Source organism: Taudactylus pleione, unplaced genomic scaffold, assembly GCF_031769625.1.
Source record: "Taudactylus pleione unplaced genomic scaffold, aTauple2 ptg000089l, whole genome shotgun sequence".
NCBI lineage: Eukaryota > Metazoa > Chordata > Amphibia > Anura > Myobatrachidae > Taudactylus > Taudactylus pleione.
Genome location: NW_028284491.1, coordinates 226,360 through 239,094, shown reverse-complemented (window position 1 = coordinate 239,094; position 12,735 = coordinate 226,360). Strand labels below are relative to the sequence as shown.

The window sequence follows — 12,735 nt, the reverse complement described above, 5'->3', positions numbered from 1 at the left end:
GCAGTTAGGGTTTCATAGGATGGTTGACAGTCTCACCATCGACATGCATAATATTGACATGTTGAACATGTCAGAGTGAATGTCAACTTGTCAAATGTCGATTCTTTGACCAATGCCGTAACACGGCTTCTGAGAGCCCTGTGCCAGCCCCACCCCTGATGCATGACATCACGCAGAGGGGTCAGGGCCACCGGTAACAGGAAGTGCAGCACTGCCTGAAGCATCCTTGGGACACTCCTAGCGGCTGTACTTACAGATAATAGCTGCAGGGTGCTGTTCCAGGTACCCTGCTAGCCAGAAACAAGGGCTCTGGGGCAGTGATGATGCTGCCCACGGTGCCCTGTGTGGTCTGTGCGACGGCACCACTCGCACACCCCTAGTTACGGCCCTGTCTTAAGCTGGGTACACACTAAACGATGTGTGTACCCAGCGATGCGACTGGCAACTCCTCCGCCGACAGGCCGACACCGGGTGGCCGGTACACATTAGACGATCCGGTGGCCGACCACCCGATATGTCGGCCCCTGCCGCATCCCACTGCATGGGGTCATCATTCACATCATCAGATTGAGCTGCATGTAGGACCGAATTGTCAATGCGGCAGTTGACCCTGCGGGAGAGCGCAATGCCCGACATAGTGGGTACACACTTGACATTTGTCGTTCCAATCTTTCGTAATTGAGCAAATCGTTCAAAATATCATTAAGTGTATATCCAGCTTAATTAACCCTGTCAACATTCACAATGTTAACATCCAGACCATGTCGACATTCCTGTATGGACACGCTGAATGTCGACATTATGATTGTCTAACTCATATACCACACCCAGTGTAACTATACTGACTGGTGCACAGTGGGCTAAATAATACCTGAGGTATCTGTGACACAGGGAGGGATGGGCGCAGATTTATAGCTGATTTTTCTCAATAATACTGTGTGTTAGTAACTGTACATGGCAATTAGGCTTTTACCTCGGCTGCACAAGTTATCACCCTATAAAACAGAATAAGGGCAGACTGTTGTGATTGCTGAAAGTCAGAAAGTTTCTAGAATACTATAATATATTGTTATTTATTTCACTGCTGTAATTTGAGTAATTTCATTCTTTCAAAAATTATTAATTTATTGTTTTGTAGATCGTATAATTGCCATGTCATTTCCATCATCTGGAAAACAATCTTTCTACAGGAACCCTATAGGGGTAAGTCTTTATAAAGGAGGTGTCAACTACAGTATATTGATCCGTTTTTAAAAACCTTCAGTGTTTCTTGTGGAAGTTTTAACAGTTCCATGTTATGTAGGTAGCACGTACCTGCTATGTTCCACTGTGCTTCTATCGTGGCATAAGTTCATCCCAGAGGTTGTAATTTGCCACCAGGGAGGAGTGGGACGGGGAGTTGTGGGTGAGGGGGGCCGCCACAGTCACAATGAGGAGCAGCAACATCAATGAGTAGGGACAGGCTATAGATTGACGGAAGCGACATCTGATTGTCTGACACTAGTATATGGTTATCATAGCTTCTCAGGTGCCAGGAAGAGGTGCCATGTATTGGGTGGCCGTGACGGTACATTCTCGGTACATATTTACAGCCCTAAGTGGGGTGAATGGAGGAGGTGCCCCTTCAGAGCTGGCGCCCGGCGGCAGGCGCCTCCATTGTCTCCCATAGTTCTGTCCCTGCTTCTATCCAGTGGCAGAGCTTCCATCTTGTGCCTCCACTCTGCTAGCCATTAGGAGCAGACCCTCCAACTATACTGATTTGGCCGGTACAGTACCGTTTTGTAATGGTCTGTATCGGCAAAACAGGGGCTGTACCGAATGAGTACAATCTCCTGAAGTCTATAGCAGCGGTGCGGGGTCACAGACTCCCGCAGCGCTGCTGAGTGACAGGTGGCTCCGTCCTCCGTAGTTCTTGGCAGTAGGCACTGACGTTGACATAATTACCAACCAGGGCCAGCTGCCTCCAGTCTTCAGTACCCGTAGACACGCCCTCTTTTTATATATGATCACTCCCCCTTTAAAAGTGGCCACGCCCCTGTACCGGTTTTCAACTGAGAGATGTTGGAGGGTATGTAGGAGGCACTAGTGGAGGCACAGAGATGGGGGCAGCCACATCTGTACACAGTGCAGACTGTGTAATGCAGCCCATGTAAATGGTTGCTTATAGCATGTAATATTTTCACAAGCTGCATTTAGACGGATTGCACTGTGCAAATGTCCCCACCCATCCTGAACTTCACTTCCTGGCTCCAAGATGGGGAGGGGGGCGCTCAGGCTGAAGTTCCACCGCTGTTTCTATGTCTTGCCAAAAAAACAAAATAAAATTGTATAAATGTTTCTAAAACAGTTAAGATATTGAATAGTTGCTACTTACTAATCATATAAGGAGCTGCGGAACCCTTGTGGCGCCATATAAATAAAGTATAATAATAATAAAAATAATGATGATTGCTGTTTATTTGTATCAGTATAATAATTTTAGAACCATTGTATCTTATACAGTTCATACAAATGAATAAGGGACTCAGCAATTAGCAGCAATGGGGCTACTCACTGTCTGCATGGAGTTGTGTGTTTGCATAGGTCTCCTACTGTCACTCCAGGTCCAGCCAAGAAGATATCAGTAGGGCAGGTGCTTCTTAAGACAGGAGGAGGCCCGTGTGCACTCCCCGTGCGGGGACTCTTCCTCTCTTCCCGGTGGCCGGCAGCCAATTGGCACAGCTGGCCAGCCACCAGAGCATTAGTAGACTCCGGGCACTAGAGTGTGCCCAGAGTCTACTGCGCATGCGCAAAATGCCGGGAAAATGGCCATTTCCGGTATTCTGAGCAGCGCTGACACTCGCTGCCTGACCACGGACACGTAAGTTTCAAAAATATGGGTGCAGGGTGTGCGGTGCGGTGCGGGGCCCCCCTGGACCCGGGGGCCCGTGTGCCCTGCACACACTGCACCCATTATAGATACGCCACTGCAGTTGGGTAATTAGCTTCTAGCTACAGTGGCCCATGTGTGTGCACAGTAGTGTTGCACTGAGGCAGAGACTGGTGTGAATGATTACATATTGTATGATTGTACAGAGCTGGATGCTATGTTGGTGAGATATAAATGAGGCATAATGAAAACAGAATAAAGCTGCCACACATGCGTCAAAGTATTGCAGCTATTGTCAGGCAATTTGCATGATAATGATTTTAAATCACTCAGATCGTGATTGGCATTCAGGTTGTGTCAACGGAGTTGATCATGTTGCTTTGCACTAAACACTAAAGCAAGAGGCCAGGTCTTGTCATGTCATGGCCACATTAGAGATTGGTCCTATTGCTGGTGTCCTGGGCAGAATGAACCACTCCCCTGAGCATGCTTTTATTGGAGGTCAACAATATTAAAATGTTAAGGATCATAAAATCAAAGTAAAAAAACAACTTTTTTACTGAGACGTTGACGTGCCATACAGAAAAGGACTAATGCCCCCTAGACAGTAACCTTTCCCCATTCTGTTCTATTTATTTCCAGGCTTATACCACAAAGGTATTTGTAGGTATTTCAAAGCGTTCTCGGTCGTAGACGACAATTTCTGATCAATGCTTTTTGTTTATATTTTCTTTGATATATTAGAAATATATTTTTTTTAAATATATTTAGGATAATTCCCTATTTATTCTGTTACTCCAACTCCGTTGTTCCTAGCAAAAATAGTTCTATCCATCTTTAAAATATATTATTTCTTCTTAAATTCACGTGATTTATCTTTATATTAAATTTTTAATAATATATATATATATTTTTTTTTTTAAAGGATGTTGCAAGATTTTTGGACTCCAAGCATAAAGATCACTACAAGGTCTACAACCTGTGCAGTAAGTAGCAGGGAATGCACAGGCCACAGGTCAGCAGTATGCTTCCACCTGTGATATAGTTCTACCAGCTACAATACCCATTACCCACTTATAATGGAGGCAGCCATTTTGTGGACTGAACCAATATTTAGAAGAGTGCAGCCTATCAATTAACTAGAAATTAGTAACACTAGTCAATCGATAGCTAATGGATAGTCTGAATATTGGTTCAGCCCACAAAATGGCTGTCTCTGCTGTGTGTAGGTTCACACTAGTAATAATTACTCTTTATGTGATTAATTATATATTTTAAAATGTATTTCTGTCTCTTTTCCTGTTACCCATGGTTGCAACCCCCCCCCCCCCCCCCTCACTGTAAAATATCCAGATGTTACCAGTCGCTTAACAAAACAAGCCCACAAGCCATAACACAGAACTCCATAGCGACTGGTGATATCCTTTTAATTTGACAGTAATGGGTATATTTACTAAAGTGCTGGTTTTTAGAAGTGGAGATGTTGCCCATAGCAACCAATCAGATTCTACTTAACATTTATCCTGCACCTTCTACAAGACTGCTATGGGCAACATCTCCACTTCTATAAACCTGCAGTTTAGTGAATATACCCCTAAGTGTATATTTTTTCTATAATACATCAATCTGAAACAATAGAAATAGCTTGTATCAGGTTATTTCACTGACAATTAATATATTTCATCACCGAACACTTTTAACATCACAGCTTACCATGTATTCACAAAGTGTCTCAGTGATAAAACCAGTGGCTTTGTTCCTCAAGATGGCTGCCTCCACTATATGTGCAGAAATCACACTGACCTACTCTTCCAGAATGTGCGGGAGGCTACCTGCATCCCCGTCCCCCGTGCTTCACTGTCCTCATGGCTCCACCCCTGCTGTCTGATGCATCAAATCAAGGCATTCAACAGCAGGGGACAGGATTTAAAATTAAACAAGTACTGTATGGTGTATGCTGAAACTTGTAAATGTACTAAGCGGAGGCTTTTGCAAGCCATCGCTTCTTGGTGTGTTTAACCTCCACAATTTAAAACGGTAATTATGTTAAAAGCAAAGTGCGCTGCGTCTTGCTGTTAACAAGAATGCCGTTTGAAATTTCGGGGTTAAAGCCATCACTTAGTAAATTTACCCCTAATTGTTATCTGTTTATTTATAAGTATTTTAATTTGTAGTCTCTTCTAGCTCTTGGAACACATATGAGGCATGGTGGTAACCAGGAACATTCCTCCTGCACAGTGACTAGTTTTTAAAAGAGAATTATTACTGAAATGTGTGTAATCTCTCTTACAGGTGAAAAGGGATATGATCCCAAATATTTCCACTACAGAGTGGAGCGAGTGTTTATAGATGACCACAATGTCCCCGCTCTGACGTAAGTGTTATGAGTCTTTATATAGAACATTGCTATTAGTTGCACAAGGTGTATCTTATGTTGTCCACAAAATGACATTGTCCTGACCTTTATATTTAGGGACATGGTGAAATTTACAGCCAGCGTACGTTCTTGGATGGCAGAGGATCCAAAAAATGTTATAGCCATTCATTGTAAGGGAGGCAAAGGTGAGAGGAGCAGGACAGGCTCACGTGTATTAGTGATATTGTCTGTGCTGTGTCTTTAATCTATGTAATATGTTTTCCTCAATGACAACACACTGTGGGGTATATTTACTAAACTGCAGGTTTTTAAAAGTGGAGATGTTGCCCCTAGCAACCAATCACATTCCAGCTATTATCTTCTAGAATGTGCTAGATAAATGTTAAGTAGAATCTGATTGGTTGCTATGGGCAACATCTCCACTTCTAAAAACCTATAACCCCTGTGAATTGCTTTGTACTTAGATATACATTTACTACATAGCATAATACATTCTATGTTTTAGGCAGGACGGGTACAATGATTTGCACGTGTCTTGTGGATTCGGACCAGTTTGAAAGTGCAAAGGTAGCGTATAGCCATTTATGGTCTGTGTAATCCCACTGAGGACTCTGAGTGTTAGTGAGTAAACTGTATAACTATATATAACGCATGACTCTTATTATATTTAATACTATCATTTTGCCTTTGCATGTTGGTCTCCGTTCTTTCTACATTATAAATGCAACTTTACGTTATTATTAAAACTGTCCAAATGCAGTATGTACTATATTGTGTATGAATTGTGTACACTGTACTATCATTTTACCATTTGCGTCTATTACTATGACGTCACATCTTCTGGCATAAACGTGGTGCATTTACCACTGTTGTCTCCGGGAGCACAGTAGGTGCAAATGCTTCTCTTGTAGTGCTGGGTGCAACTTATGATACGACCAATTCTGTACGGAATCGGTATGATATACAGACGGCTGAATAGCCGCTGGTTCTCATACTGACTCCGGAAGCCCGACAGGAGGAAATCCCGACAGGGGCACGTAAGTAGCTAACCCTCCCCTCTCCCCCCTCTAACCCTCCTTTAGGGGTGGCTAACCCTAACCTCCCTGGGGGGTGCCTAACCCTAACCCTTCCCCTGGTAGTGCCTAACTCTAACCCTCCCACCCCGCACCCTAAACCTAACCCTCCCCGGGGCGGTGCCTAACCCTAACCCTCCCTTCCCCTAGCCTAACCATAGTCCCACCTGGGGTGCCTAGCCCTAAGTCTCCCCGGGAGAGCATAAACTTAACCCTCCCCCCCACGGCTACAACCTAAACTATCCCTGGCTAACCTCGTTCTGGATGCCGGGCATCGGAATTTTGGTGTGGGGCTAAAGATAGGCGTCAGCGTTTCGACGCCTACCTTTAGTCCTGGGTCGGCCTTCCGAAATTCCGACGGCTGGTAAATTAACTGCATCCCTTCCGTGCAACTCAGCATGAGCTCCTTAATGTATACAACATGCAATTTGTAGTTTGTGGACCAAACTAGTCTGTAGAGTTACACAACTTTGCAGCAGCCACTGTGACTAGTTGGACAGATCAGTGCAGACCCAGTGCAGCTTTGCCCAGTTTTGCAATGAATCAAAAACTTTCCAATGCAGCTTCCAGGCTCGACTATTATTTACAATGTAGAAAGTAACATTCAGTGACATGTTTTGTTTTTTTTTGCTTAGGAGAGTTTGGATTATTTTGGTGAGCGCAGGACTGATACATCCGTCAGCACCAAGTTTCAAGGAGTTGAAACGCCGTCTCAGGTTAGTCCTATGGTGCAGATCTTTTTTATAGGAATGTTTTGCTGCTGGGTCTACCAGAATGGTGGTAGTGCTGTTAGTACAGAGTACAGAGCTGTCATATTTCAGCTACATAATAAGGGATATATTTACTAAAGTAAATTCAATGAAAAGAAGATAAGCTGAATAAAATATGTATTTCTGTGCAAAGTAAGTCCGGGATCTGTATCTGGGTTCCGTCTAAAGCGTTTCTCTGTAATCTACAGCTTCGTCAGAGGTTAAGCTTCTGACGAAGCTGTAGAGTACAGAGAAACGTGTTAGGCTGAACCCTGATACAGATCCCGGACTTAGGGCCTGATTCAGACCCACTCGCGAGCGGCTGTCCGCTCGCAAGTGGGTCGATGTTATGGACTGAGCATGCGCACGACGGAGGGAGCTCCGTCGTGCGCATGCGCCAGACGCGACGAGCGAAGGAAAGTCCTTCGCTCGTTGTGTCCGATCAAAGGGGGCGTGCTGTCAATGTTGATTGACAGCACGCCCCCTTTGGTGGGCGTGCCGGGGGCGTGCCTCCCTGACGGGGGCGTTCCTAAGAGAACGCCTCCCGTCAGAAGCCGGCCCACTGACATCACTAGTGATGTCAGTGGGAGTGATTTTGGCTCTGATAGAGCCAAAATCACTCCGGAGCTTGCGGTTGAAACCTCAACCGCAGGCTCCGGCTCGCAATTTCGATGGTCGCGATGGTCTCGACCATCGCGGCCATCACAAAGCACGCTCGTATAGCCTGTGGGTGGTGACCCACAGCTATACGAGCGTCCAGGAGGACGCTCCATGAAAATGGAGCCCGGCCCTCATTCAGAGCGTGCGCTCTGCTCAGAGCGTACGGCTCTGAATGAGGGCCTTAATTTGCACAGAAACACACTGGTTCATCTGGATTCAAACCAAGTGACTTTTTGCACATGGTCCTTAGTTCACCTCACTTTCCAAGGATACGGGGATATAGGAATTACCCCAGCAGGACTGCACAGAGCTGCAGGCAAGATTTGGACACCCCGGGAATCCACCTGTGGAAGAGTATGAATGGTTGCTTTTGTACACAAATTAACACTTGATAACACCTGCTTGCAGGTCAATCCAACCAGTGTCTTCTAATTACTTTTATCTACAATACCGGGATCCAGATATTTAATGCATAGTTTATTATTGGCCATATTTTATTGAGCTTATCTTCTTTTTATTTTATGTTTATTGGTTACTTATGCATTGTGATAAAATGTATGCTTATTTTTATATATATACACCTTTGTGCAGTATCTTTTGATATACACACAATACATTGCGCTGTTTTTTTCACTATCGTTTAAGACATTTTAATCAGGTGACCTCTGATTCTTTTTGAACAGCGGCATCTGTATTGTGTTTGTGATCCATATATACGTATTGGGTTTGATTTGTTATAACAATATAACTAAATGGGATATATATACCCAAGCTTCACTGCTCTGCACCATACTGAAGTGGAAAAAAAGGCGCAGTTTGTTGTTGTTTATATTTACTAATCTGCAAGTTTTTAGAAGTGTAGATGTTGCCCATAGCAACCAATCAGATTGTAGCTAATATCTTCTAGAAGGTGCTAGATAATTGATAAGTAGATCTGAATGGTTGCTATAGGCAACATCTCCACTTCTAAAAACCTGCACTTTAGTAAATATACCCCTAAGTCTTAAAAATCTAAGATTGTATATTAAGTTGTAAATTGCTCATTCATATATATGTTATGGAAAATGTCAGTAGTGTGCAATTATGCTGACATTATTCAGGTACTATTTGAATAATGTAAAAATAAATATGAGCATAATGGCTGCGTCATTGACATCTCATGCAATAGCAGAGCTTAGGGTTGGAGATGGAGCCATGGCCTTTTCCTCATGTAAAAAGGTTTTGGGTGATGGGATGGGATCACAAACGTCCTCAGTGCAGCCTTTGCCCATCTTGGCACGAGAGCTCAATTTTTTTATATATATTTTTGCTAAGAAATGAACTGTAAGTAGTGCTTACATATGATACTAATCATTTCTGTAGCAGACAATTAGGCACTAGAATAAAGAGGCCGCTTTAACGTTTCCCTCTTACATATATTACTTTGGACTTCGACTAGGGGTCTACATAGCCTAGTCCAGGGTTTTGCAAACGTGGGACCTCATTCAGACCCGCTCGCAAGCGGGTTGATGGTGGGGCACTGCGCACGCGCCGCGCGTAAGCCTCATAGCGAGTAAGAAATTCACCCGCTCCGGGGCTCGCTACAAACGGGGCGGCTGACGATGTTGATCGACAGCTCGCCCCGTTTTGTAGGTGGGGAGGGGGGGTGGCTGGACAAATGGAGGCGTTCCTGAAGTAACGCCTGTCGTTTGTGGGCGGCCCTACTGACATCACTCGTGATGTCAGTAGTGAGCTTCCTGCTCTATTTGAGCAGGAAGCTCACTGGGGCTTGCGGTAGTCGAGACCCTACCACAAGGGTCTTGTCGCAAGCCCGATGGTTGCGATAATCGCTACCATCACCTGGCCACTCGCAAAAGCTGTGGGTGGTAAAAAAAAAGCGGCCGCCCTGATTCAGAGCGAGCGCTCGCTTTTTGCGAGCGCCTCTGAATGAGCCCTTGTCCTCAAGGCACCCTCACAGTCCAGGTGTTAAGGATATCCATGCTTGTGCACAGATGATATAATCAAACTGGCTGAGGTACTAATGAAGTCATCTGTGCTTTAGTATGGATATCTTTAAAACCTGGACTGTTTTGGTGCCTAGAGGACCGAGTTTGGGAACCCCTGGTCTAGTCATTTCTAGTTAAGGTGACGGTCACTACATAACATGCTGGCCATTCCTGATTTTCATCCAATCGCGAGCAAAAGCTGCATAGCCTATGGATCAGGATCAGATTTGGGGCATGACTGGGTTGTGGTTGGGGCAGAACACAGTAGTGGTTGAGGAGGGTCTGTGCCAGGACCATGTATACAGTATACTGTAGTTGTGCTTCGGAATGTTAGCAGGTACTGTAGCAATAATTCTAATGGAGTTCTGGTTCCACTGTCCACCCCGACCACGTTCACCTTCAACAAGCCCTACAGTCCAGCATGACTGGGTGATGATCTAGTTTATAGAAGCAAATGCAGACACGATTGTTGCTTTATAGATAATGTGGGAAATTGTCCCATTTTATTTGACTGTTTCTGTATTTCACACTCTAATATTTTATTTGTTGCATTTTAGAGCAGATATGTCGGTTACTATGAAATTGTTAAGAACAGGTACAAGTTACAGGTCCCACCAGAGAAACAGCTCAGAATCCGAAGCATTAGAATCCATTCCATAGAAGGTAATATCAGTTCTTAAAATCCTGGAATTAATCAAAAGATTAATAAGAAATCAGCTTAAACGCCTTGAGCCCACACTACACTGACACTGATAAAATGATGAGCATTATGTTCCCATTATATTTCTTTTTTAATACTACAGAACCGTTTTATAGACAGACCTCTGCAAAATGGGTGCTTTGAGCTTCAGAGAGACATTATGAAAACAGTTATGTCCATCTATAGTATCACCCTTTGTGCCAATACTGCCATCACTGCTTTACCAACTGGGATTGACATGAACAGTTGAGGTGCATACACACGTAACGCTTTTGTAACCAATGATTTTCTGTCAGATTTTCCCTTGAAAAAGTAAATGATTTTTTGAAGTGTAATAAACGATTTTTACAATGATGAACGAAAAATGTCCCTTCCCTTAATGAAAATCGTTATGTTGGACAGTCTGAAATAAACTACAAATGGGAGCGCGCTTGAATAATTTCGTTCATCGTTATAACTCAGAAACTGAACAATTTTTTGAACGATAACGACGTTGTTATAGTTAAATCGTTCAAAAAATCGTTACGCGTGTACGCACCTTTACTGAGACACAATCCCACTGTCCGACAGCCTGCATCTCCATAACTGGGGCTCATTAGTGCGGGGTGGATGTCTCTGCTTAGCATGTGAATTGCTGTAAAGCCTCTTGCTGTTTATTTGTACAATGACTTGGAGCCAGATAGCTTTGCACAGTGTATTTATAGCACTTCTCATATGGTTTGTGCATGATGCTGGTCATTACAAGAGTGGAATGATGCGATTTACCTTTACTTTTTACATTCTTATTACTAATAGGAGTAGGTAAAAGCAATGGAAGTGATATGAAAGTCCAGATAATCTCTGCAAAACAAGTGGCATTTCAGTGCATTTGTGAGACACAAGAAAACTGCAAGGTATAATATAATGGGGAGTAGCAACTAATAGTATGGGGGAAGGGGGTACAGACTTCTCAAGGCTCCGAGCAGGTTGAGCTATGTGCTATGTTATTGGCAGCACACATAATAAGTGAGGTCACAGGTGCTTTGGTCCCTCCCTATCCTATTACATGTTATGTGAATAATAGAGGGGACTGAATAGTAATGCTAGCTGCACCGCTCTTCCCCACCTGGACATCTCTGTTCAGGATTATACTGTCGGGGGCCTGATCTGAGTTGCACGCAGCACCGTTTGCGCCCACATCTAGCAAACTGCGTATGTGTAGTAGTAAATATACGCATCTTTGCGTATCTCCGGGCAATTCTGGTTTGGTCCGATCTTGGCCGCTGTCTGTGAAATGGGCATTTCTGGATGGCAACAATGCGTACGCACGCCAATGAAAAAATTTGCAAGTGACTCGGTTTCAAGCCCTTAGGGTATGTCAGGGCCAGTTATAATGCACTGAGGGCCTGATTTAGAGATGTACGCAAAAGCAATCGCAGCTGCGATCCTGTAAGCGGCTGCTGCGCAAAAGTATGTTAGGAGATTTATTGAGACGCCCACCGATGGCTTCACAGATCCACGCAAGTGCGTACAAACACGCAGGATCCATCGCTGATCCTTCCATGTTAGCAGTCCTGAGTGAGTCTATGGGAGCGCAGAATGGCTGCGTACAGGATTGCAGATGTAGGCAGATACACGCCCCGAAAGCGGTTGTGACGCGCCCTGTTACTGCCCACAAAATGCCCTCTGTCAATCACTTGCGAATAAATTATCAGTACAACCGTAGTCACATTTGATCGCAATTCAATCGCCGCACATGCGTATTGTGGCTAAGACGCATGTGCAGTCAGCCGATAATTGCTCAACTACGTAAATATCACCATTGCGTATATATATGTGAATCAGGCCCTATGTGTTTAGAATATGTGTGAATATAAGAATGCTATATACATATGTGTAGTGTGAATAATACCAACATGTGCAGGTTATACATGGAATTGATACATGATGCTTTGGAATGAAATCGATACATTTTCTTTTGTACAAGTGTCGCGTATTAGCTTAGATTAATATATACTTTATTATATTATAGTATAAATGCATATAAAGAATAACCTGTGCCAGTATTTTATTGGTGGATGGCACAAGTAATTATTTCTGAGCCCATGTGTCAGTGAGTACACACTGCATTAAGGGCCTGATTCAGACCCACTCGCGAGCGGCTGTCCGCTCGCAAGTGGGTCGATGGTGTGCACTGAGCATGCGCACGACGGAGGGAGCTCCGTCGTGCGCATGCGTGAGACGCGACGAGCGAAGGACTTTCCTTCGCTCGTTGTGTCTGATCAAAGGGGGCGTGCTGTCGATGTTGATTGACAGCACGCCCCCTTTGGTGGGCGTGCCGGG

General features: G+C 44.2%; 1 protein-coding gene across 2 annotated transcripts in view; it reads left to right on the top strand.

Moving 5' to 3' along the window:
• Window positions 1–12,735, top strand: part of LOC148527265 (phosphatidylinositol 3,4,5-trisphosphate 3-phosphatase TPTE2-like) — a 102,525-nt gene that overhangs the window by 65,728 nt on the left and 24,062 nt on the right. For both annotated transcript variants that reach the window (XM_088469227.1, XM_088469228.1), the window contains exons 9-16: window positions 1,139–1,203; window positions 3,795–3,855; window positions 5,162–5,243; window positions 5,343–5,431; window positions 5,752–5,813; window positions 6,955–7,035; window positions 10,271–10,376; window positions 11,209–11,306. In XM_088469227.1, the coding sequence (XP_088325353.1) occupies window positions 1,139–1,203; window positions 3,795–3,855; window positions 5,162–5,243; window positions 5,343–5,431; window positions 5,752–5,813; window positions 6,955–7,035; window positions 10,271–10,376; window positions 11,209–11,306 (644 nt within the window). The remainder of the gene's footprint in view (window positions 1–1,138; window positions 1,204–3,794; window positions 3,856–5,161; window positions 5,244–5,342; window positions 5,432–5,751; window positions 5,814–6,954; window positions 7,036–10,270; window positions 10,377–11,208; window positions 11,307–12,735) is intronic.